We start from the raw sequence: 24,032 nt of genomic DNA, 5'->3' as shown, positions 1-24,032 counted from the left end.
TTTTTGAAGAAAGGCCTAAATGAACCCTTCATAATTATTTATAAAGTAATTTACTTTTCACTTATAGGACCTGTGTGGTTTTTGTCTAGAATAACTACGGAATTAATGAGACCTTCACATACAGTCAGTTGCACACTTTGCTTTTTCAATTAAGTAAGCAGAGTAATCATGATCAATTTTATTTTATTGTGGGTTTTTTACCCAGGAGTAAAACTGAGGCAGAATCAGATGTTAGAAATTTTAAGGAGGAACATGAATATTCAATATTTTGCTCTTATGTCATACATTGTGTCATCCATTCGATATATCCCTTGCTGATAGAGATGCCCATTCACCCACTGGAAAATTCAATTTATTTTGCCTTTGGGTGAAGAATCTGAAGTAGATGTAATCAAGTGCATTAGGTTTCCATCCACTTTCAAAGGAAGTGCTTTCTAAGGCAGAAAAAGCAGCAATGGTTCTTACCTGAGTATCTCTGATAGCACTCTGGGGGCTACAGTATTACATCAGGATGTTTTCCTCTTAGCAAATGGCCATGGAACCCTGTTGAAATATATTTATTTATTAAAAAACAAGAACATTCCTGTCAGGAACCTGTGCCAGTGCACTCCTAATGGATCCATTCCTCAGGATTAGGCCAATCTAATTGATGGTGTTTATAATTAATCAACAAAACTATCAAGAGAAGATTGTTTTTGAGCTGACAAAGGGGATATTCTCGCTGCATCAGCTGTTTGTTAGATGGACCACAATTCTTTTTTTCTGTTATGTTGAAATAATGCTAAAGGTTTTGAGGTGGAGAAACTCCACTTCAAATACTTATGGAAAATATCATAAGATTAAAATAATGTTTATACAAATACAATTAACATATGCAAATCAAATAGACTTGGAGGGAGTATATAATCTGGTTGGTACATGTGCAATCCTGACATAACAGTCATTAATATGCCTCTATTTGACTTCCCATGTACTTCCAGTGATGACATCATCTCATTGTGACATATTTTTCCTCTAAGGGAATAAGAAACCAGTTTTGTGATGCTTCTTTCATAAGCAGATAGGAACGCGCAACAGTAGAAAGAAAGTGGTGCCCAGTGTTCAGGCAACATAATAGCAGTAGGAGTGGCAAGGAAGGAAGGAGGAGAGGGAGAGGAGGGAGGGAGGGAGGGAGGGAGGGAGAGAGTGCGGGAGAGAGAGAGTGCATCAGTGTGTAGCAGTATTGACTGTGGCTCAGTTTTCCCAGCCTGCCTCCTAGCTCTGACTCAGACTAGCCTGTGCTGAGGAGAGCCTGGCAGACAGGGGTGGAAAAACTGCTCTCCCTGGACACTCCCTGTCCCCAGGGTCCTTAAAGCTCCCTGGACAGAGATCATTCCCCCTTCATTTTGGTGAGTACCCTCTCTGTATTTTGGGCCTATACCTTGATGGTCTGTGTCTGTGAAACATTTGGTACTACCATGTTAAGAGTTTAGCAAAGGCTGCCTATTGCGTTGGTGCTGATTTCATCACTGTTTTCAAATGCCCCCTGTTTTCTTGTCTGGTTCACATTTCAGCAGATGGATTCAATTTGCTTTTCCCTTCAGTTGTGATGGCTGCTCTGCATTACAGATGATGCTGATCCAGTAGTGGAATGTGAAACTGAAATGACAATCCTTTCTTAGATGCTGTCTGGGTATAGCAGAGATTTAATTATCAGTTTGGTTGTTGTTTGGTTTTGTAGTGCAATGGCATTTGTTTCTCCATTAGCTGATTTCCCATGGGAGAAATCGTGACCTAGTCATCCACTTAATTACCTCATAAGCAGGCCACATGTACTGTTCCTGGCCCGCACTATTCATTTAGCAGACATTCTGCCAACTGAAGAACTGAAGACAACCTAAATGTCTGGACCATTTCTGTTAGAGCTGAGTTTTGCTAGTTTTGTTATTGACTGTTACTCGCTGTGTGGAACATCATCACTGAGCGGAGTTATTTTGGAACTTAAAAGGGAGTGGCCAAAACCATTGTATAAAATATGGGTGTTGTTGACCCTTCATGTCCTATCGTCAAAGAATTTCCTTCCTTCATTTTAGAAGGACGCATAAATTGACAGCAGGATATAGTTTTGCTTGTGGCTCCGCTCTGGAGCAGTTTACTGAGGTAATCAGTTGAATCACATAGCCTAAAAGCTGATCCATCTATTTATTGAGATATGTTTTAGATTAATTTATGTGAGGACATGGTTGATTGTTTATTTGTTCTTTGTCTAGAGATTTAGTCACTTAAGAGTTAACTGGCGAAACCACAGGGAACCACCAGGAATCCTAAATTGTTTGTGTTTTATAACATGGCATGGCGTGTGTGTTCAAAGGTTCACGTCTGTGTCTTGTTAACCAGAGAACATATGCTTCAGTCACTCAAGTCACTTTATAAATACATCTTCTTGGCAGAAAACCCTTGGCATGCGATAAATCCACCATGGAATCACCCCAAAGATTACGTAAGTTCTGCTTGCAAAACAAGAATTTTGACAATACCTCACATTATACTTCAAATCCACCAAAAAGAGAGCAAGTAGGCTTGCAAACACAAACATAATCTCAAAAAATGTAAACTATTCCTGTCTAGGTATTCAGGGTAATGAAAACCTTCAGCGCATGATGGCAGGGGCCATGTTCCGGAAAGTGAAGTCTCGCTCTTCAAAGAAACAACGCCATTTTAAACTGAAAGAAGACTGTGCAACTGTTGGGTACCAATCCAGTTGGACCAAGATGTCCAACTCTTCCTGTAAGAAATAAAATCCCTACAACTCCCATATGTAGTGAATTCCTATAAATGGCTCTTTAAACATAGTCTGACCATTTTGTATAGAGAAGGCATGAATGACTCAGTCTTCCCTGACATTTTTGCAGTCTCTGTCTGTGATGTGGAGGTAGTGCGTGAGGGACATCAGTCAGAGGTGCTGCAAAGCCTTGCACACGAGTTTGCGGCAGAATGTTGCTTCACATTGGTGTTTCGAGGCCGCCGTGGCAACCTGGACCTTGTTGCTGAGACCGCAGAGGAGGCTCAGGCATGGATCCAGGGTCTCCGTGCTCTCATGGAGAATATGGAGAGCATGGACGAACGGGAGAGGCTCGACCAGTATCCTTACCAGTAGATGAAATAGACAATTAAAACATTGTGCATGGGACTGGTTGGCTATGAAAGGCATTTTCCTTAAGTAACTTCTTTGCTTAGATGGATCTGTGACTGGTTTGTAAAAGCTGACAAAAACAAAGATGGCAGGATGAACTTTAAAGAGGTCCGCAAGCTTCTTAAAATGATGAGCATGGACATAAACGAACAGCATGCAATGCTGCTTTTCAAGGTAAGGATAAAAAAAAAAAAAAACATAGTTATGGTTATCTTTTTGGAGTGTTTTGACAGGTTGAAATGATTCTGTTTTATTTTCCTGCTTCACAGACAGCAGACAAATCTCAGTCTGACACTCTGGAGTCAGAGGAGTTTGTTGAGTTCTACAAAATGCTGACGGAGAGGAAGGACATTCTGGCATTATTCCAGGAGTATTCCAGTGATGGTCAGAAACTGTCTGTGTGTGATCTGGAGGACTTCCTGCGGGAAGAACAGCTGGAGGGCGACACAAGTCAACAACATGCTATTGAGCTGATAGACCGCTACGAACCCTCAGACAATGGTACAGATCACTGCCACACTCTTTTTCACACGAATAAGTTCCTTGAGCCAGCCACAATGGCTATCCACAAACACAAAATATAAAACACCTCCAGAAATAGTGCAAACCTCCTTATCTCACTATATTCCTGTATCATCAAATGCTTTGTGTATTCAAAGTGAGTCAGCTGGTTGCTTATTGGTAGAGATCGATTAAAAGCTCACTGTACCCTACCTAGGGGACTTGTACTATAATACATCATATACAGGGGGTAAATTGGTATTGAACACATCACCATTTTTCTCAGTAAATATATTTACAAAGGTGCTATAGACATAAAATTTTCACCAGATGTTGGTAACAACTCAAGTAATCCATACATACAGAAACCAAAACAAATAAGTTCAGAAATTAAGTTATGTGTAATAATGGGAAATGACACAGGGAAAAATTATTAAACACGCTTACTGATATTTTTTCAATACTTTGTACAAAAGCCTTTGTTGGTAATGACAGCTTCAAGACGCCTCCTGTATGGAGAAACTAGTCGTATGCATTGCTTAGGTGTGATTTTAGCCCATTCTTCCACACAAACAGTCATCAAATCTTGAAGGTTCCGTGGGCCTCTTCTATGAACTCTGATCTTCAGTTCTTTCCATAGATTTTCAATTGGATTCAAGTCAGGTGTTTCATTGGTTGTGTGTTTGGGATCATTGTCTTGTTGAAATGTCTACCCTTGTTTCATCTTAATCATTCTGGTAGATGGCAGCAGATTCTTATCAATATCATATTTCTGTAAATTTTTCCATTCATCCTTCCTTCAATTATGTAAAGTTTGCCAGTACCGTATGCTGAAAAGCAGCCCCACACCATGATGTTCCCACCTCCAAACTTCACTGTTGGTATGGTGTTTTTAGGGTGATGTGCAGTGCCATTTTTCCTCCAAATATGGTGTTATGGTATGGTATTATGGCATCCAAAGGGTTAAATTTGGCTCTCATCTGACCAGACAATATTCTCCCAGTATTTCACAGGCTTGTCCAAATGTTGTGCAGCAAACTTTAAATGAGCTTCAATATGCTTTTTCTTCAGCAATTGAGTCTTGCGATGTGAGCGTGCATACAGGCCATGGCGGTCGAGTGCATTACCTATTGTCTTCTTTGAAACAATTGTACCTGCTAATTCCAGGTCTTTCTGAAGCTCTCCACAAGTGGTACTTGGCTCTTGGAACTCTTCTGATAATTATTTTCACTCCTCTGTCAGAAATCTTGCGAGGAGCACCTTGTCACGGCCAGTTTATGGTGAAATTATGTTCTTTCCACTTCCGGATTATGGCCCCAACAGTGCTCACTGGAACATTCAGAAGTTTAGAAATGCATCTGTAACCAATGCTATCAGTATGTTTTGCAACAATAAGGTTGTGAAGGTCTTGCGAGAGCTCTTTGTTTTTTTCCAATCATGAGATGTTTCTTGTGTGACACCGTGGGAATGAGACACTGTTAGGTGAAAATTCCCCCTAGTTACCTCAGGACTCCGGAGCTGCATATAAGTATATTTATTAGACAAACAACAATTGCAATCGGCTCACTCCCAGCACAAGGCTGAAAGTGAAGCCCTCATAAACACATCGCACAAGGTTTATATAGACAGAAGTTTAGCGTTCAGCAGAGATAACCACATGGTGGATTTCTGACGTCCGAGGCAAGGATGGAAGTTTTGCACAAGATTGGAAGAAGCACAGTTCGTCCCTTCTTATCACCTCTGGTCTAAACATGCTCTTGTACATATGCAGACTAAGTGGCACCTAATAATCTAAGTTACACACACGCAGAAAAGCCATTTCATAAGCACATGATTCATACATTCTTAAGTAATTAACAGTGTTTGCAAATGATCTCCATCAATCCCTCCTTTTATCCGTTTCAATGGATAATTCAAAATCACAATCAAAATCAAAATAATTTGTCTTAATCAGTTAATTATCAATTTCAATGGATAACCTCAAAATCATCACTCTGAGCTTTATCACATGGATTTTCGGAACAGAGATCATTACTGAGCATCACTCCATATCATCAAAATGTCGTCATATTTCTCATCACACATTTGTATACTTTGTATTTGTAGGCCAACATAGTGGATGTCGACTGTGTGTGTGTCATTAGCTCGCCTAGGCTTCAGATAACATTCAAACAAGGTTTCTTTGCTGTGTCCTTGAAGGCCCTGTTCCCCATCAAGTTCCTCACATTGTTTCATTTTCCCCTTGTTACTCCCCATGACTTCACAGAGATAGGACCGCCCCGCCCTCCCAGTATCCACTAGGCTCTTCTTCCCCACTGGACAGTGTAGTTTTTCTTCACCAGGTTTGAGACGAAAAATTGCCTAACGCAAAGAATCCCCTTTGTAGCTGGACTTCTGTCACAGTGGCCCGGCCTTGGAAAACTGTAGAGGAAGACAGCTCCTATCCTCTGTCTCTTTCTAAGGAAGGCTTACTCGTTTACAATGTGTTAAATGTATCCAGGTGGCTCTCTCCGCTATTTGACTCAGGTAGATGTTGACAGTAGCACTTTGTATGGTCTGTCCCACTTGGGCAAGTGGCAGTGTTTTCTTTTGAGGCTGTTGATTAGGACCCAATCTCCTGGCCCAACCTTGGTTTCAGCTTCACAGGTTCCTGCGGAGCACAGAGAGTTCTGAGAGCATTTTGCTAATTCACATTTTTGCCATATATTCTGCAAATGTATATTCAATCTCTTTAGCTGTTTCAGCAAATGGTTTGAGAGTTTAGGCACTGTAGATTCTTCCATACATCATTTCAAACAGTGATAACAAAATGCATGCTTAGTTTCACTAATTTCACTCTTGGATTTTTTATTTGCTTTTAATAGTTTAGTTCATTCTTTTCTACCAGTCCTGCTGACTGGGGGTTGTATGGACAGTTATTGTCTATGGCTAGACAATATTTCTTTCTTTCGTTTGGATTTAAGCAGCAAAAGCAATACATGGAGTAAAAAAATAAATGATCAACATCGTATGATCAACATCTGATGTTCCAATAGGCTTCTTGGATTACTAAAATCGTGATAAAAGGAATAAAAGGAATAACGTTATCGACTGCATGGTCTTTAGTTCAGTCGGAACCATAGTGCTGCTTCATAGACTCCGTCTTACCCTGTTAGTTATTTTCCCTAGCTATGTTTCCGTGCCCAGAGGCCACCCTTCCTTCTATACCCTTCCTTCAGAGGCCTTCTTGTCTTCTTCCACCGAACGCGCTTCGGGGCTTCGGGAGAGACACTAGCTCTCCTTTACAGGCTTAAGGAAGGTGACTGCTCCCAGGGGACTAGAACATTCGTTAGGGAAATATCTCTGAGAATAACATGTGATATATTGAAGCCACAATATGGTTTCCGACATTGCCATGGTACCCTTAAAACAGTTTTACAGAGAAATAAATAGTGCCAGATAAAATTAATAAAATGCTTGGGTAAAAACCATAAAGTTAGTCTCAACCCCAAGAAAAACTATACTAGCGTGCACACACAACAAACAAACAATATACTCACAAACAGCTCGGAGTCCACCCCCTATAGTCTAATTCATCTCCTTCACTCTCGGCTCTCCTCGCTGGCAGGCCCTGGCCTCCTTCCAATTCAAGTTCATCACATGATTCATACATTCTTAAGTAATTAACAGTGTTTGCAAATTATCTCCATCAGACACTTTTTTATACGCCATCAGTTGGAACCAGCTGATAATAATTTGCACTGACAAGGGGCCTGATTGCTTTCTAATCACGGCTAGATTTTAGCTGTTGTCTTGGCTTTCCATGCCTTTTTACACTTCCCTTTCTTAATGTGTTCAATACTTTTTCCCTGTGGCATTTTTACATTATTACACATAACTTGATTTCTGAACTTATTTATTTTGGTTTCTTTCTTTGTTACCAACATCTGGTGAAAATTTCATGTCAATAGCACGTTTGGAAATTATTTACTGAGAAAAAGTATAACGTGTTCTCAATACTTATTTTACCCGCTGTATATTGCCCTCAAAACTATGAAGTGGATGCTCTTCTGGTATATATCTTAACATCAAACAATGGGAAAGTGATGGAAAAAACTCTTTGTGTCCCTCCACTTCTGTAGCTAAAAAAGGCCAGGCTATGTCCATAGATGGCTTCCTGATGTACCTGTGCTCTCCTGAGGGCTCCATCTTTAACGCAGAGCACCAGGGCCTCTACCAGGACATGAGCCAGCCTCTGTGTCACTATTTCATCTCCTCTTCCCATAACACCTATCTGCTGGAGGACCAGCTGAAAGGACCGAGCAGCGTGGAGGCTTATATCCAGTAAGGCACCTCTGTCACGCTGTCATGTCCTCAGATTTGTCTTTGCAGCTAAAAACCTAAATAGATCACAGAACTCATAGCCTGCTCAAATCATGATTAACAAATCTGCTAGAACGAGGCACGTTAACCCAATGAGGATGCAGAGGTTCAGCCCCAGCTGCCTTTTAGTCGTTTCTCATACATTATTCACAGGCTGTGATCCCTTAATGTTTTCACTTTGCATATGTTATTCATTAAGCCTTCAAAAGTTACATGTATCCTTTGGGTGATGGAATCTCCTAATATATTTGAGTTTAAGGATTGATTTCCATGCAAGACCATATTGACGAAGGTGTATTGACTAAAATGAACGGCAAGAGAACACTGTATTCTACACGGGCGCCGAGGAGCACTTAACTGTGTTGTTCTCCCAGGAGGTTGATGTACATTAGGAGAGTATTATTGAGGAATGAGATCCTGACTCACTTCTTCTGCAATCTCTTAAGGGCTCTGAAGCGAGGCTGCCGCTGTGTGGAGGTTGACTGCTGGGATGGCCCTAGTGGAGAACCCATAGTATACCATGGACACACCTGGACCTCCAAGATACTCTTCAAAGATGTTATTGCCTCAGTGGCAAACTATGCTTTCAAAGTGAGATGCTTTACTGAACTCACTGTTGGTGTTTTGAGACAGATGCTGTTGTTCAATTGTTGTAAGCATTCCATGTATGTTTATGGTTTGATCTGCAAGGGCCTGAGCAGTTTGTCCTGGATGGAATTCTGCTTTCTGGGTATAAATATGATATATTGATACGGTTCTGTGACACTGTCTTTCCACTTGATAATCAGGTGTCAGAGTACCCTGTCATCATATCCTTGGAAAACCATTGTAGTGTAGAGCAACAACAAGTCATGGCCAAGCACCTCAGCAACATCCTTGGTGAGAGTCTACTGAAATCCACACTGGATGGCAGAGTTCCCAGTGAGCTACCCTCTCCACAGGTAAGATAGTTATACCTGTTAAACATTGATTCTTTGAAATTATATTTATATTGATTTTAATACAAATTGATTGATTTTAATTAAAAATTAACAGAAGATTGAAAATTCTCTCATTAGCATTTTAATCACTGATTGCTGATTCATTTGTGATTTGTGATTGCAAAACAAAGCAGTGCAGGCTATATAATAATTGCTCTTAATAAATCAGTGAAAGATTAAGCAATAGAGAGTTTCTGAATGTTATAATGTTTCTAAACACAACTCTAATAGTGTCCCACATGCAACAAAACTGATTCAACTGGTCTACACAGAGCTGGTCTTTTGATGTGTGTGCGTGTGCGTGTGCGTGTGCGTGTGCGTGTGCGCGCGCATTTGTGTGTGTGTGTGTGTGTGTGTGTGTGTGTGATATGCATAGGATCTGAAAGGGAAAATACTGATAAAAGGAAAAAAGATCGGTGGAATCGAGGACAATTTGGATGAAGCACAGGCGACCCTTACAGGTGAAGTGAGTGATGAAGATGAAGCTGCAGAAATAGACAAAGACAGCCTACCACCAGAGGAAACAAGCCAAGGAGAGAAGGTACTCTTTCCAAAATGGCACTTAGCCTGGTTAGAACACATTTCTTTATACATAGAACCTCACATGCAAGACTTTTAACCAAAAAGATCACACCTTGCCAGACTATCTGGTAACTGAAACAAAATTGAAGACTATAGGATATCCGTTTTGCTGATATGAAAAATTTTGACCTGAATTTTCTATGTAGATGTATACTTAACCTAAATACACTTTTTCACTAAAATCATAATTGTCTTTTCTCTTAGAATTCGAAGCAAAGTCTGTGCAAAGAACTATCAGATCTGGTGGTGTACTGCAAGAGTGTCCACTTCGGTGGTTTTGAGAAGTCTCGTGAGACAGGAAAGCCCTACGAAATGTCTTCTCTCTCTGAGTCCAAGGCCAGGAAATACATCAAGGAAGCAGGTGGGTCCTCGTGACACTCAGCTGGAGTCAGCTCTTGACCTGAACATAAATGACCACACTTTAGGGAATACTCATTAACTTCAAGAGGAAGTGTTTAATGTCAGCTGGGCGTGTTTGTTTTTGATAGGGACAGAGTTTGTGCAGCACAACACAAGGCAGTTGACCAGACTATACCCCAGTGGTATGAGGACAGACTCATCCAACTACTGTCCCCAGGACATGTGGAATGTGGGATGCCAAATAGGTAAGGAATTTATAAGATGGAATCTTAACAGATTATTTACAATTCATGTAATATCTCATGTTATACCACTCTGAGTGCTTTTGTAAATAATTAATACATATGCTCATTAACAACAGGAAAACGGAAAATCAATGTGATCAATGTTGTATGTTAGTTATGTTAGTGCTGCAGTGCACTCCTGAATGGAAATGATCTATGCATGGTACCAAACAGTGTATTCAAGGCAGCATATAATTCCAGTACAATTTCGCACTGATTATTCACAAAATGTGAATACCTCAGCATTAGACCACATGTTACATCATGGTTTATCAGTTTTATTTGTCTCCAACCACAGTGGCCCTGAATTTCCAGACAGCTGGCACTGAGATGGACCTCAACGATGGTCTCTTCAATCAAAACAGCTCTTGCGGCTATATCCTAAAGCCTACGTTCTTAAGGGAATATGAAAATGCCTTTGATCCAGACAGACCCCAAGACTCCGGCAACTATCATCCCAAGAAACTCATAATCAAGGTACACAGCGCTGACCTTAAGTCCACAGAGAAGGATGTCTTTTGATTGTTTACGTGCTGCTCTGACCTTAAGTCCACAGAGAGGGATGTCTTTTGATCGTGTACATGTGCTGCTCTGAGCTAAGCAGAATGTGTGTGTGCCCCTCCTCCCCTTCTCAAAGGTGGTTAGTGGTCAGCAGCTTCCCAAATTAAGTAAGAAGGAAGGCTCAATTGTGGACCCTCTCGTCAGGGTAGAAATCTATGGTGTACCACAGGATCAGTCCAAACAAGAGACGAAACACATTGATAACAATGGTGAGTAGCAAACTTTTTTTTATATTTCCGGTACAGCATGAAGAAATTGGTCTGCAGTCCATTTGTGAATTCCATGTTTTCTTTTCTGTATACATTTCTGAAGCTGATGAGAAAGTTTCCATGATTTAATGCAAGCTATTTTGGCCCTTTGCAGGATTTAATCCTCTATGGAATGAAAGCCTACTGTTTACCATCCATACTCCTGAGCTGGCACTTGTGCGGTTTGTAGTAGAAGACTATGACATGGGAATGAGGAATGATTTCATAGGACAGTACACCTTGCCTTTCACATCTATTTTACAAGGTAAACCAGCATGTCAGAAGAAATATAATCACTAGGGAATCATGTTGTATTTGGTATATTGCACTGTGTATGTGCAATAGCAAGGGACATAAAAGATATGTAATAAGTGGATTTGTTGTGTATTTTTGCAGGATATCGTCACATCCCCCTGCTGTCCAAAGATGGCACAAGTATTACTCCGTCCTCTCTGTTTGTACACATCCAAACCACAGACCTTGCATAATACCCAGCTGACACATTAGTCAGCACCAGTATGATAAAGAAATAACCTCTTTACCTCACACCTGTCCTTTGCTGTTTTTATGAAAGAGACAATCTTATCACTATTATCAGATGTTGTTCTATTCAACATTGTTTTTGCATCAGAATGGTTCTCCGAAGAAGAGTAGGATTACTAGCATGCAAGACGTTGCATGTGGGATACTCTCAAGCAAACTAGCCTTCACCTGTTGTCTGAAAACTTATATCTTATATAACATCTTACACAAACCAAAGTGGCTCACCAAGTTAATTCAAATATTGTTCTTTTTCAGGGTTTTAATGCTGTTAATGCTGGTGTTACAACTGTTTTATTGATGTCTTTGCAGAGCACGCAATGCTGTATATGTCCTAAAACTGTATGAATGATACGATTCCTGCCAGTATACTAGCATATAATTACAGAATGTTCTGCTTGTTAACTGTTTATGAAGGGGTGAGAAGGTGAACAGGACTTATTACTCAGTATTAACTTTTTTTATATGGAGGAAATGCTTCAAGCTCTTTTCCATTATCATGACTTTTTTAAAAAGTATTTTGAATTTTTTCATTTTATGACATCTCTGTTCTTTTCTTAATTTGCTGCTATCGGTGTGTAACATTGCTTGACACACTTTGTCTTATTTACATATTACTACCACATTTGTAAATAAGTTTACATAATAAAATCATTATTACAAAACTGTATTCTTGCTTTAAGACACTACAATAGTATAGACACACGAGAATGAGCTCTGCTGGTCATCATCCCTTATTTCCCCCCTTGAGTGTTGCGAGTGTCGTGGTCCTCCTGCTGTGTCAGCTCGTCTGTGTTGTCTGGTCGCTCCACTGGCACAGCGAGCCGGACGTCCTGAAGCGTCATGGGGTGAGCGCCCGGGTCTCGCCCCACACCCTTCTCCACGGGCTGGTCTGGGTGGTGCCGCTGCAGGTGTTTCACCACCTGGAACTTCTGTCTGGCCTGGTAGGAGCAGTGGAGACAGTGGTAGGGCTGCTGGTTGGTGTGGGTCAGGTAGTGGTTCTTCAGCCCCGCAGCCCAGCGGAAGGCCTTGGGGCACATCTTGCAAACAAAGGGCCGCTCCTCGCTGTGCTTCTTCTGGTGGGTCTTGAGCAGGAAGCGTGTCTTGAAGGCCTTGCCGCACTTCTCGCAGATGAAGGAGCGCACGTCACGATGGCGTGTGTCCCGGTGTACCCGCAAGGCGTCGGGCCGATTGGTGCGATACTCACATTCCTCACATGCATATGGTTTGGCTCCTAGCAAATGGACACAGCAATGGAAAAAGAACACTGTTAGATGCGTTGGCTTGTACACTATGTAGACTACTATCTAGACATGGCTGAGCAGTGTTCTCCTTACCTGTGTGCTTTGTCATGTGGTATTTCAGCTGGCTCACCCACTTGCACTTGTAGCCACACTCTGGACAAAGGTATTTCCGTTCCTCCTGGTGAATCCTCATATGATACTACCAAGTTGAAATGAACAAAGAATGTATTTATTCATGTAATATGTTATTAACAATAGAAAATACACAAGGGTTGTAGGGGATGCCATGTACATTGACCCAAATGTCCCTACCTTTAACCTGGAGGGCTCGGCACAGGAGTAACTGCACTTCTCACAATGGTAGGGCTTCTCCCCTGTGTGGATCCGGATGTGCCAAGTGATCTTCTGCCTGTTCTGCGTAGAGTACTTGCAGTCGGTACACTTGTAGAGTCGGGTTCCTCCATGAGAGCGGATGTGCTGCTCAAACACCAGCTGATGGCGGCAGGCAAAGCCACAGACTTCACACTTCAGGGACTTGTCCTCGGTCGACCCGCCTTCGTGCTCGTCCAGTAGGTGCTGCGCAAGGAGCTGCCTCTTTCGGGTGGCGAAGGGGCACACGGGGCACCGCTGGGTGAGGTGGGTCTTGCGGTGCTCCTCAAGACTCTTTGGCGTCTCAAAGGTCATCTGGCAGGTGGCGCAGCGCAGCTGCGGGTGCTGTTCTTGGAGGTGGTCTTTGAGACCGCCTCTGCTCTGGCAGGTGAAGTCACACTGAGAGCAGGTGTGTGTCCGCTGACTCTTGTGCTTCCGATTCAGGTGCTGCTTCAGAGCTGTCTCGGAGCTGAAGCACGCCTCACACTGGCTGCACGCATGGCTGAGCGCCCCCGTGTGGCAGCTGAGGGTATGGCGACTGATATCGTTCAGGCTGTAACCACTGTAATCGCAGAGCTGGCAGAAGTGCGTGGCCTGCCTGTCATGGACACGCTGCCGGTGCAGCCGGAGCTTGGATGTGGTGCCAAACGTCTGGTCGCAAAGGTTGCAGGCGTGCCGACCCAGTCCCGTGTGCAAGGATTCGTGGGCCTCCAGGCGGTACCGACGTGTGGTGCTGAATGCACAGAACCGGCAGCAGTGCGGCCTGGCTCCCTCGTGCTTCAGGGCCACGTGCTGAGCCATGCAGCGGGCCTGTTTGCAGCTGAAGGCGCAGGACTTGCACTGCAGCCGGGGCTTTCTGCCTTCAGTGGCAGCCTGAGGCTTTTCCTTCTTGTGAACAAGTGCATGATGAATAAGCGCCTTTTGTGATTTAGCCACAAATGAGCAAAACTGGCACTGGACTTCATTGGACTTCAGGCAGCCCCTCTTCCTGTGGCTCGCTAACGCTCTTTCTTGCTGGCATGTGAAGGAACAACTGGGGCAGGACAAATGTCTGGTCGTGCTTTCTTTGCTCATATTCTTGGAATTATTGTTACCACCGTTCCAGTCTTCCTCCCCTTTGCCAGGATCAGAATCACTGATGTCTTTCTCTGATTCCTGGTCTTCTTTTCTTAGACTGACTTTGCCTGCAAAGGTGAGGCAAGAGGTACAATGGCGCTCTATAGTTGCAGTCCTAGAGGACGAAAAAGAACAGATCTTACAGGTAAACTTTCCATCTAACTCAGTATAAGCCTGACCATCAGCTTCTGAGCTGAAGTCTGCATGACATCTCTGCTTTTTGCTCGGAGTAATAGCTGTAGATATACCAGTGTTTGTCTTACTGGTATCAGCTAGAGAGCTTCCCCCCGCACCCAAATCAGTAGTCATATTATCATTAGCGAAGCCCTGCTCACACATAGGATTTACTGCCGTTGTTTGGTCGGAATTTTGTGCTTCTTCCTGCTCTTGAGTCGATTCATTGGGTTTGTCCAACCCTACTGGGGGCACCTGGCCAAACTTCCCCCTCTTCTTCAGAAGCACAGGGCACTTCTTGAGTCGGTGAGTGTTCAGGCCCCGAGACTGTTTGAACTTGGCTCCGCAGTCTGTGCAGCAGAGTGTTGCTTTCCGGGCCCCGCAGGCCGAGCGGCAGTGCTGTCGGAGGGACGTCTGCTTGCGCGTCACATAGGAGCAGTGCTCACACCGGTACACATCGGCCTGGGTCTGGACCACCAGCATCTGAACCCTGCCCTCCAGCACCAGGGCCTCTGCTTTCTCCTTGTCTTGTTTCTTCATGGCTCTCAGGAGAGCCTCGGAAGATTCAGTGGAGGAATGTTTGGGAGGAGAGAGTGCGATAGGGAGGGAGGGAGGCTCTGTTGGCTCCTCACCATCACTCTGCTCCTCACATTCCTCAGTGGCCACATCATGCTGATCATCCACTGGCTCGGTGAGGATCTGTGCTTTTTCTCCTTCAGTCTGTGACTCCTCTGGACCAACAGCCAAACTTTCAGCTCCAGTTTGTGAGCATTCAGCATCACTTACAGGTGTTAAAACTAAGGTACAGCACGATTCACTGTAGTCATTGGACTGTTGACCCTCTAGAATATCTTGTTCTGGAACAATTTCAGAATTGGTCTGGTTTTCGACAACAGCTTCCAAAGCTCCTGATTCAACTGACAGCTGTTCTTGACCTTCACAGACAGTGATGACAGCGTCACCAGCTACCATATTCTGATGGTCTGAAAGCACTTCCCTTGATCCTCTCCTAGGATCATCCTGGCTACTAGTTGGATTTCCTGAGCTTGCTTCTGTCTCTTGAGGGGCGGCCACAGGCTTGGAAAATAACCTCTGCATCGGATCAAGAGCATTATTCTCTCTCTCTTTCTCTGCGTAGTTTTCAAGCCACTCAGTATCCCCTGGCACATACCCGTGGGCCTTCTTTTTGTGCAGGAAGAGTCCAGTATTGCTAAAGGTGGTATAAGAACAAAGGGCACAGCGGAACACTCGGTTCCTGGTGTGTTTGCTGTTCTCATGGTTCTGCAGAGCTTGGCGGTAGCGTGTCTGATAAGGACAGTATTTGCACTGAAAGACAGGAGGCTGGAATTGTTCTCCTGTAGAGTGCTTCAGCTGCATGTGCTTGCGTAGTTCACTCTTGCGCTTGCAAGAGTAGGCACAGACCTCACAAATCAGTGACTTGGCCTGGTGACGGAGCTTGTGGCTGTTTAGTTGGTCAGTACGATGACAGCGGTATGAACACTGATTACACTTATACCTGAAAGAGAAAACAGACAGAGTTGCTATACACATCGTAATACATATGAATGTATTTTCATTCTTCTTCTTCTTCTGTATTAAAATAAACAATCTGTTATAACTGACCTGAGGTCTCCAGCATGTTTTCGCATGTGCACACTGAGATAATGCTTCCACTTAGTGACATAGCCACATTCTGAGCACATATGATTCTTGTCATCGGAATGTGTGAGCATATGTTTTGAAAGGTAGGTCTCATCACGACATCTGAAGTCACAAAGCTTGCACTTATGGGGCTTTTCACCTAAAAAATATATGTTGAAATGTGAAATTTAGGAATGCATTAGGCACTTGAAAAAATAATAAAGTATACTGCATGAAATCATGGTTGTTCATGTTATTCATATATGATAAGATTATTTTGATCAGTGTTATTTCTAGTAACATCAACACTGGCGGTAATATCGGCTAGTGGTGGTAGTTCTAGTAGTAGTACTAGCAATACAAAAATCTAATTTCAGTTCCTCGTATATGAAATTCTTAACATTACATTACTACTTACCAGTGTGCATTAGCATGTGCCTGTTTAAGACGCGTTTATGGGCTGTGACAAAATCACACTGTTGACAACGGTGGATCTTCTCATTTGCATGGAAATGGCCCACGTGCTGCTCAAACTCCACGGGGTTGAAGGTGGCAAAGGTGCAAAAGCTGCAGTGCAGCTCCTCCTTGCCCGGGTGCCCCTGTCTCTTGTGCTGCTGGAAGCGGTTTTTGTTGGAGCAGGAGAAGTCGCACTCTGTGCAGTGGAAGGCCTGGTGTGTGCGTAGGTGTCTCTCCATGGCCTCTGTGCTCTGGAAGAGAACACTGCACGCATGATGGCGACACTCGATAGCTTTGATGCCATGAGCATCCTCCATATGCCTCTGCAGGTCTTTCTTCTCAGTGGTCTGAAAGGTGCAGTCTTCGTGTAGGCAGGCCAGAGCCTGACCCTCTCTGACAGTGTGGTGGGACTTCATATGGGCCTTCAGCATCTGGCTCTGCCGGAAGGTGTCCCCGCAAGTTGGGCAGGGGTACTCGTCCGAGTAGATCTCTCCCCCTGCCTGGTCTCCATGCACGCTGGCGAGGTGCCGGCGAAGGGAGTTGCGCTCCACTGCTCCGTACTCACACAGGTGGCAATGGTGCAGCTTCTGGCCAGCCTCTCGGAGCATGTGGATGCGCAGCTTGCTCTTGCTGGTGAAGTTGTGCTTGCAGGTGGGGCACTGCAGGCTGGGGTCTGGGAAATGCAGGTGCATGTGCTCCACCAGATGGGACCGAGTCTTGAAACAGCGGCGGCACTCTGAGCATATGTGGGTGCGATAAAGGTGCTCAGCACCTTCAACAATGTGACCTTTTGCTGAGAGATGGGGGGTGGGTGTCAATGTTTAGATTATTATTTAACAGACTCAGAGAAAGAGGGAGGGGAATCCTGCAGTGTTGGACAGTAAGTGTAACTTTCTTACCTTTGCTGGGACATTTAACCACTGGGGCTGATTTCCTCCTCTGGGTTTTGGATTTAGTCTTTGTGCTGCATCCTTCCTGCTCTTCCATAGACTCTGCATTTGAGCAATTCTGGGCCCTTCTTTTTCTTGTGGCTGTCTGTCTTTTACCCGGTCCCGTTACTGACTTTTGCATCAGCATAATGTCTTGATTATCTACTTTCTCACCTTAGCAAAGATATACAATTGTGACATAAAATAAAAAGGTTGATTGATCAATATATGTATACATGCTTAGTAAAGATTAAAAAAGGTACAGTTCATAACTTTATATTTATATCACAATTATAAGTGTACTTACCCATCGTAACACCACTGGTATGATTTTTTGTAACACACGTCACGTGCACACGTTATTCGGTTGCTTTATTTGGCCATAACAGTACAAGTTTTGATTATCTGTCTTAACAACTAATTTCTTGCCCACGCAAAATATTATTGTTTACACTTCTAAAACATTACTTGTTATCACATTTACATCCTTACTTCTAATAGAGTTTTCTTTCATTTCTATTTTAGAGATTTGTATTTATGTCATTATTTTCGATTAACACGAAAAGAAATCTGACCTACTGCGTAGGATCAGTAGATTTATGTCTCCGGACAACAACGAATTGTCGCTTCCGAATGGGAGTCTACCCTAACAAACAAAGCTCGTAGATTTTAGCAGGATTTTCCCATAGATCAATTAAGCAAGCCGATTAGCAAAGTTCTAGTAAATTTGTAGGATAACGAGCATTCAGTTTAGCGAAGACCTTGCAGCAATGGCTACGTTAGGGATAGGTTTAGTGCAACACACCGGCAGCACGTACATTTTTCAAAGTACGCCAACCTTCGCCAATGTGCATTATAAAATTAATTTAAATAGCATGCAAAATACAACGATTCCCCTACAAAAATGGATCATCGAATGTTATGATAAAAAATATGTATTATTTTTCCTTAGAGGTAGGGACTATTTAGGTTGACTATATTGTATCGGACATATTTTGCCTGAACACAGGAAATACATTAGAGGTCACCATGTGATTCGCTGATTCGTCCAATCACCAACGTTAAAGATGTTGCTGAGCTCGGGGTAGTGTTGAAGCCTTCTAAAGTCCTAATTCATGAGGAGTGATCGGTAAAAAAAAGACCAAACACATGCCGATAATTGATGTGAGCATTTGAAGATTACGATTCGTCGGGTATTTTGAATTATTGTGGCAATAAAGCATGGCAAACAGGTGAAGTAGGACCTTAGAGTCAACTAGTTAACCTAGCCTCACTTAGCTAACAATGATGACTTCACGCTGTCAGAGAGGTGTTTGTAATTATGCAGCTTTTACTGTGAATGAACTCTTCGTTGTCCTGACATAGGTTGCACAGTTTACAACAATAAAAAAAGGAAACAAACATTTGAGCCATGCCTCTATCCGACTTTTTAGCTGCATTGAAGGACAACCCTTACTTTGGGGCTGGCTTTGGGCTTGTGGGTGTAGGCACAGCGCTTGCAGCCGCTAGGAAGGGGGCACAGTTCGGCATGATCTTTTTTAGGAGGAACTACATGATCACCTTAGAGGTACCTAGCAAGGACAAGAGTTACCACTGGCTATTGAGTTGGATCACCAAGCATGCCAGGCACACACAGCACCTCAGTGTTGAGACTTCATACCTGCAACATGAAAGTGGACGGGTACACACACAGTTCGAGTTCCACCCCAGTCCAGGCAACCACATCATCTGGTGAGGCAAACTTGTAATGTGGGTGCTGCCTGTGGACATTTTACCTGACAAATCCAGTGTTTTGTAGAGAATGTGTCACTAACTTTGTTTGCTTGGACTAATGACTAGGTATGGGAAAAAGTGGATTAGAGTTGAGAGGACGAGGGAGAAACAAATGGTGGATCTCCAAACAGGAACCCCATGGGAGTCTGTGACGTTCACAGCACTTGGGAGGGACAGGCAGTTGTTCGTTAATATTCTTCAGGAAGGTAAGTGAAAGCATCAAAGCATTACAATGTTAAAATCTGAACATTTGAATATGGCACACACAGAGCTCTGAGTGTAATTAGATGTGTGTGTGGGATTATGTGTTGTGTCTGTCTTTGGTGCTCCTTAGCGCGAGAACTGGCCTTGAAGCAGGAGGAGGGCCGGACAGTGATGTATACTGCGCTGGGGGCTGAGTGGCGGCCCTTTGGATTTCCACGGCGCCGGCGGCCTCTGTCTTCAGTGGTGTTAGAGAGTGGGGTTGAGGAGAGAATTGTGGACGATGTGAAGGAATTCATCAGCAACCCAAAATGGTACACAGACAGAGGTAACACAGTGTACAATGGATAAATGAATAATTCAGCATTTGCATCTGATGTCCTGTGCAGAACAGTTCATTTGATCGATGGCTGCTGTCATTTAGGAATACCATACAGGAGAGGATATCTGCTCTATGGCCCTCCAGGGTGTGGAAAGAGCAGCTTCATGTGAGAACATCCATCTTTTGTTGCTTCTATATATGACAGATATATGTTTATGCTTCATGTTTGATTGTGTGTGGGTCATTCAATGATAGACAATGATGACTCTCTGTGTGTGTGTGTGTGTGTGTGTGTGTGTGTGTGTGTGTGTGTGTGTGTGTGTGTGTGTGTGTGTGTGTGTGTGTGTGTGTGTGTGTGGTTCAGCACGGCCCTGGCAGGAGAGCTGGGCTACAGTATCTGCCTGATGAGCCTGAGTGACCGCAGTCTGTCTGACGACCGGCTCAACCACCTGCTCACCGTGGCTCCACAGCAGAGCATCATTCTGCTGGAGGACGTAGATGCTGCTTTCGTCAGCCGGGAGCTGCTTCCCACTGAGAGTAAGTCCCCCCATGCCAGGTCAACACCTGTGTGTGTGTGTGTGTGTGTGTGTATGTGTGTGTGTGTGTGTGTGTGTGTGTGTGTGTGTGTGTGTGTGTGTGTGTGTGTGTGTGTATACAGCGGGTAAAATAAGTATTGAACATGTCACCATTTTTCTCAGTAAATATATTTCCAAAGGTGCTATTGACATAACATTTTCACCAGATGTTGGTAACAACCCAGGTACTCCATACATGCAAAGAAACCAAAACAAATAAGTTCAGAAATTAAGTTATGTGTAATAATGTGAAATGACACAGGGAAAAAGTATTGAACACGCTTACTGATATTTTTTTAATACTTTGTACAAAAGCCTTTGTTGGTAATGACAGCTTCAAGACGCCTCCTGTATGGAGAAACTAGTCGTATGCATTGCTCAGGTGTGATTTTGGCCCATTCTTTCACACAAACAGTCATCAAATCTTGAAGGTTCCGTGGGTCTCTTATTTGACCTCTGATCTTCAGTTCTTTCCATAGATTTTCAATTCGATTCAAGTCAGGTGATTTGCTGGGCCATTCTAGCAGCTTTATTTTCTTTCTCTGAAACCAATTGAGAGTTTCCTTGGCTGTTCATTGTCTTGCTGAAATGTCCACCCTCGTTTCATCTTCATCAGCCTGGTAGATGGGTCTCGGTATATTTTTCCATTCATCCTTCCTTCAATTATGTGAAGTTTGCCAGTACCGTATGCTGAAAAGCAGACCCACACCATGATGTTCCCACCTCCAAACTTCACTGTTGGGATGATGAGCTGTGCCTTCTGTCCTCCAAACATGGTGTGCATGATGGCATCCAAAGAGTTCAATTTTGCTCTCTGACCAGACTATATTCTCCCAGTATTTCACAGGCTTGTCCAAATGTTGTGCTGCAAACTTTAAACAAGCTTCAACATGCTTTTTCTTCAGCAATGGAGTCTTATGTGGTGAGCATGCATACAGGCCATGGCAGTTGAGTGCATTACTTATTGTTGTCTTTAAAGCTCTCCACAAGTGGTCCTTGGCTCTTGGACAACTCTTCTGATAATTATTTTCACTCCTCTGTCAGAAATCTTGCGAGGAGCACCTGGTCGTGGCCAGTTTATGGTGAAATGATCTTTCAACTTTTGGATTATGGCCCCAACCGTGCTCACTGGAACATTCAGAAGTTTAGAAATGCGTCTGTAACCAATGCCATCAGTATGTTTTGCAACAATAAGGTTGCAAAGGTATTGAGAGAGCTCTTTGCTTTTACCCATCATGAGATGTTTCTTGTGTGACACCTTGGTAATGAGACACCTTTTTATAGGGCATCAGTTGGGATATTAATTTGCACAGACAAGGGGCCGGATCGCTTTCTAATTACTGTTAGATTTCAGCTGTTGTCTTGGCTTTCCATGACTTTTTGCACCTCCCTTTCTTCATGTGTTCAATACTTTTTCCCTGTGGTATTTCACATTATTATTTAATTTCACATAATTTAATTTCTGAACTTATTTGTTTTGGTTTCTTTGTATGTATGGGTAACTTGGGTTATTACCAACATCTGGTGAACATTTCATGTCAATAGCACCTTTGGAAATATATTTACTGAGAAAAATGGTGACGTGTTCAATACTTATTTTACCCGCTGTATATGTATATATATAAAGTAGTTTCTGATACGAAATGTAATTTAAAAAGGCTGTATGGAAATGGGATTTCACTGAAGGCATCATGATCTCACTGTGGCCATTCTAGCTTTAGTGTTGGTGGTTGGTGGTGAGGGAAAGCTTACTCCTTTAAGTAGTCCTGTACCAGACACAGGCCATATTGTCTTTTGAAATACTGCCTCAAGATTTCTTTCCTTTTCAGATCCAATGGCTTATCAAGGCATGGGAAGGCTGACATTCAGTGGACTTCTGAATGCCTTGGATGGGGTGGCTTCCTCTGAAGCAAGAATAGTATTCATGACTACCAATTTTATTGACAGGTGTGTTTCTAAGCCAAAGGATAGCTGTGCATTTCCTTTAAAGTCCAACTACCATATTTTCACTATTTCCATGACAAGGTTGTGTAAGAAAAAGGCAGTTTCTTTGTGTTTGATGCAGCAATCTGTCTTTGTAAGAAAAACGAAGTTTCTTTTGTGGTTGAAGCAGCAATCTGTCTTTGTAAGAAAAACGAAGTTTCTTTTGTGGTTGATGCAGCAAACTGTCTTTATGTCCAGTAAAGTGCAGTAACGAAGCACAAGGAGTATACTCTGGATTCAGCATCTGCAACTCTAGACATATATACTGTTTAGGACCCCTCCTAGGCTTTAAAAGTAAATGAGCTAGGCTTGAAATGCAAACAGGTCTGGCAACCTTTTGCTGTCAGGTCAGGTTTCTCTGACTGAGATGGTTCTCAATGGCCTACCCCATTCCCATACTAGGATCAATTGCAGTCACTCATACCTCAGTTTGTTTCCTGGCAAATCCAGTGTGGGGACCTTTCCTTTGTTACCATGATAAGATTACCATTTTGGATATATTATGCTGGCCAACTTTTGGTGGTCACAGCAGCTGCTTGATCATGAATGTCATGTTCACTCACAGGATATAGGAATTTCTTACAGTTGGTTTTGTTCATAATTCAGTTTATTTAAATTGAAGTACCAGGGTATGGCACATATTGTTTCATAATTATTAACACAAAGATCATGTGATTGAGCCTGCTCCTCCATCAAAACCACCTGTTTTGGATAAGACTCAGCAGTTAGTAGTCCTACACAGAGAAGATGTAGACCATAGCTGGTATGAAAGGCCTACTCTATTTAAGTTTTGTGCTCAGTCAAACTTAGTAAGATGACTTCAAACAATGTGTCACCAATCAGTGAAATCACAGCCCACAGTCAATTGCAGTACGGTGGTATATGTTTATGTAATGGTAAGTTACAGTAGAAATGATATGAAGGCCGCAGTTTCACAGTGCCAGCTGCATTTCTACAGCGTAGCTTGGATCTACCATTGGGCAGCAAACTTTCATCTTAACAATTCTGGATGAACTTAGGTCCGTGAAACACTACTGGGTTAAAAATGTGTGCTGAACTCCTCTAATCGCCTGATCTCTCCTTAAGGCTTGATCCTGCTCTGATCCGTCCTGGTCGGGTGGACCTAAAACAGTACGTGGGCAACTGCACCCACTGGCAGCTCACGCAGATGTTCCGTCGGTTCTACCCTGCGGAGTCTGCGTCGGAAGCAGAGAGGTTCGCGGAGCGTGCTCTCGCCGCGTACACAGAGATCAGCGCTGCACAAGTGCAGGGACACTTTATGCTCTACAAACAGGACGCCACTGGCTCCATCGACAACGTGGCCAGAATCAAGGAGTGAGCACTCATGGGAATTACAAGGAAAGTGGTCAATGAGGAGGGGAAAACTGTCATTTGGGATCCTCTTTGAGAAATTCTCACCATTCTTCAATGACTTTTGGGACAACATGAGAAATTATAATATTATATTGTGGGGTGAACAAGGGACATACAAAAAGGCATCTGCAAAATCTGAATAAATGCTTTGAATGAAACTATATTAGCAGCTGTACTGTTTGGTTCTCATGAAAAACACAAGAATTTGGTGTGTTTCATTTGAAAAGTGACAAATTGTTATCAATAAATTATATCATTAAAAATAGTGATATAATAAAAAAAAGC

At 43.0% G+C, this 24,032-nt stretch overlaps 3 protein-coding genes across 3 annotated transcripts; 2 read left to right on the top strand and 1 right to left on the bottom strand.

Moving 5' to 3' along the window:
• The first annotated feature begins 1,232 nt into the window (after window positions 1–1,232).
• plcd4b (phospholipase C, delta 4b) lies at window positions 1,233–12,255 on the top strand. The gene is made up of 16 exons (XM_012836401.3): window positions 1,233–1,388; window positions 2,430–2,479; window positions 2,608–2,766; window positions 2,892–3,120; window positions 3,217–3,346; window positions 3,442–3,673; window positions 7,795–7,996; window positions 8,482–8,626; window positions 8,824–8,976; window positions 9,392–9,556; window positions 9,802–9,958; window positions 10,086–10,202; window positions 10,540–10,718; window positions 10,879–11,011; window positions 11,166–11,315; window positions 11,447–12,255. The coding sequence occupies exons 2-16, from the start codon at window positions 2,458–2,460 to the stop codon at window positions 11,536–11,538; spliced, it is 2,265 nt and encodes a 754-aa protein (XP_012691855.2). The 5' UTR covers window positions 1,233–1,388; window positions 2,430–2,457; the 3' UTR covers window positions 11,539–12,255.
• On the bottom strand, window positions 11,823–18,438 carry znf142 (zinc finger protein 142). Its single transcript, XM_012836296.3, has 7 exons — window positions 17,827–18,438; window positions 17,490–17,693; window positions 16,553–17,383; window positions 16,117–16,294; window positions 13,147–16,009; window positions 12,928–13,033; window positions 11,823–12,824 (listed from the first exon to the last, which is right to left on the bottom strand). Exons 1-7 carry the CDS (start codon window positions 17,828–17,830, stop codon window positions 12,325–12,327), a joined length of 4,686 nt encoding a protein of 1,561 aa, XP_012691750.2. The 5' UTR covers window positions 17,831–18,438; the 3' UTR covers window positions 11,823–12,324.
• Window positions 18,439–18,597: 159 nt separating this feature from the next.
• On the top strand, window positions 18,598–23,905 carry LOC105907990 (mitochondrial chaperone BCS1). Its single transcript, XM_012836405.3, has 7 exons — window positions 18,598–19,250; window positions 19,359–19,498; window positions 19,627–19,821; window positions 19,918–19,981; window positions 20,180–20,352; window positions 22,220–22,337; window positions 23,460–23,905. The coding sequence occupies exons 1-7, from the start codon at window positions 18,931–18,933 to the stop codon at window positions 23,710–23,712; spliced, it is 1,263 nt and encodes a 420-aa protein (XP_012691859.1). The 5' UTR covers window positions 18,598–18,930; the 3' UTR covers window positions 23,713–23,905.
• Window positions 23,906–24,032: the final 127 nt, after the last annotated feature.

This window comes from Clupea harengus, chromosome 2, assembly GCF_900700415.2.
Source record: "Clupea harengus chromosome 2, Ch_v2.0.2, whole genome shotgun sequence".
NCBI classification, from domain to species: Eukaryota; Metazoa; Chordata; class Actinopteri; order Clupeiformes; family Clupeidae; genus Clupea; species Clupea harengus.
This window is presented reverse-complemented; position numbering and strand designations above follow the sequence as displayed.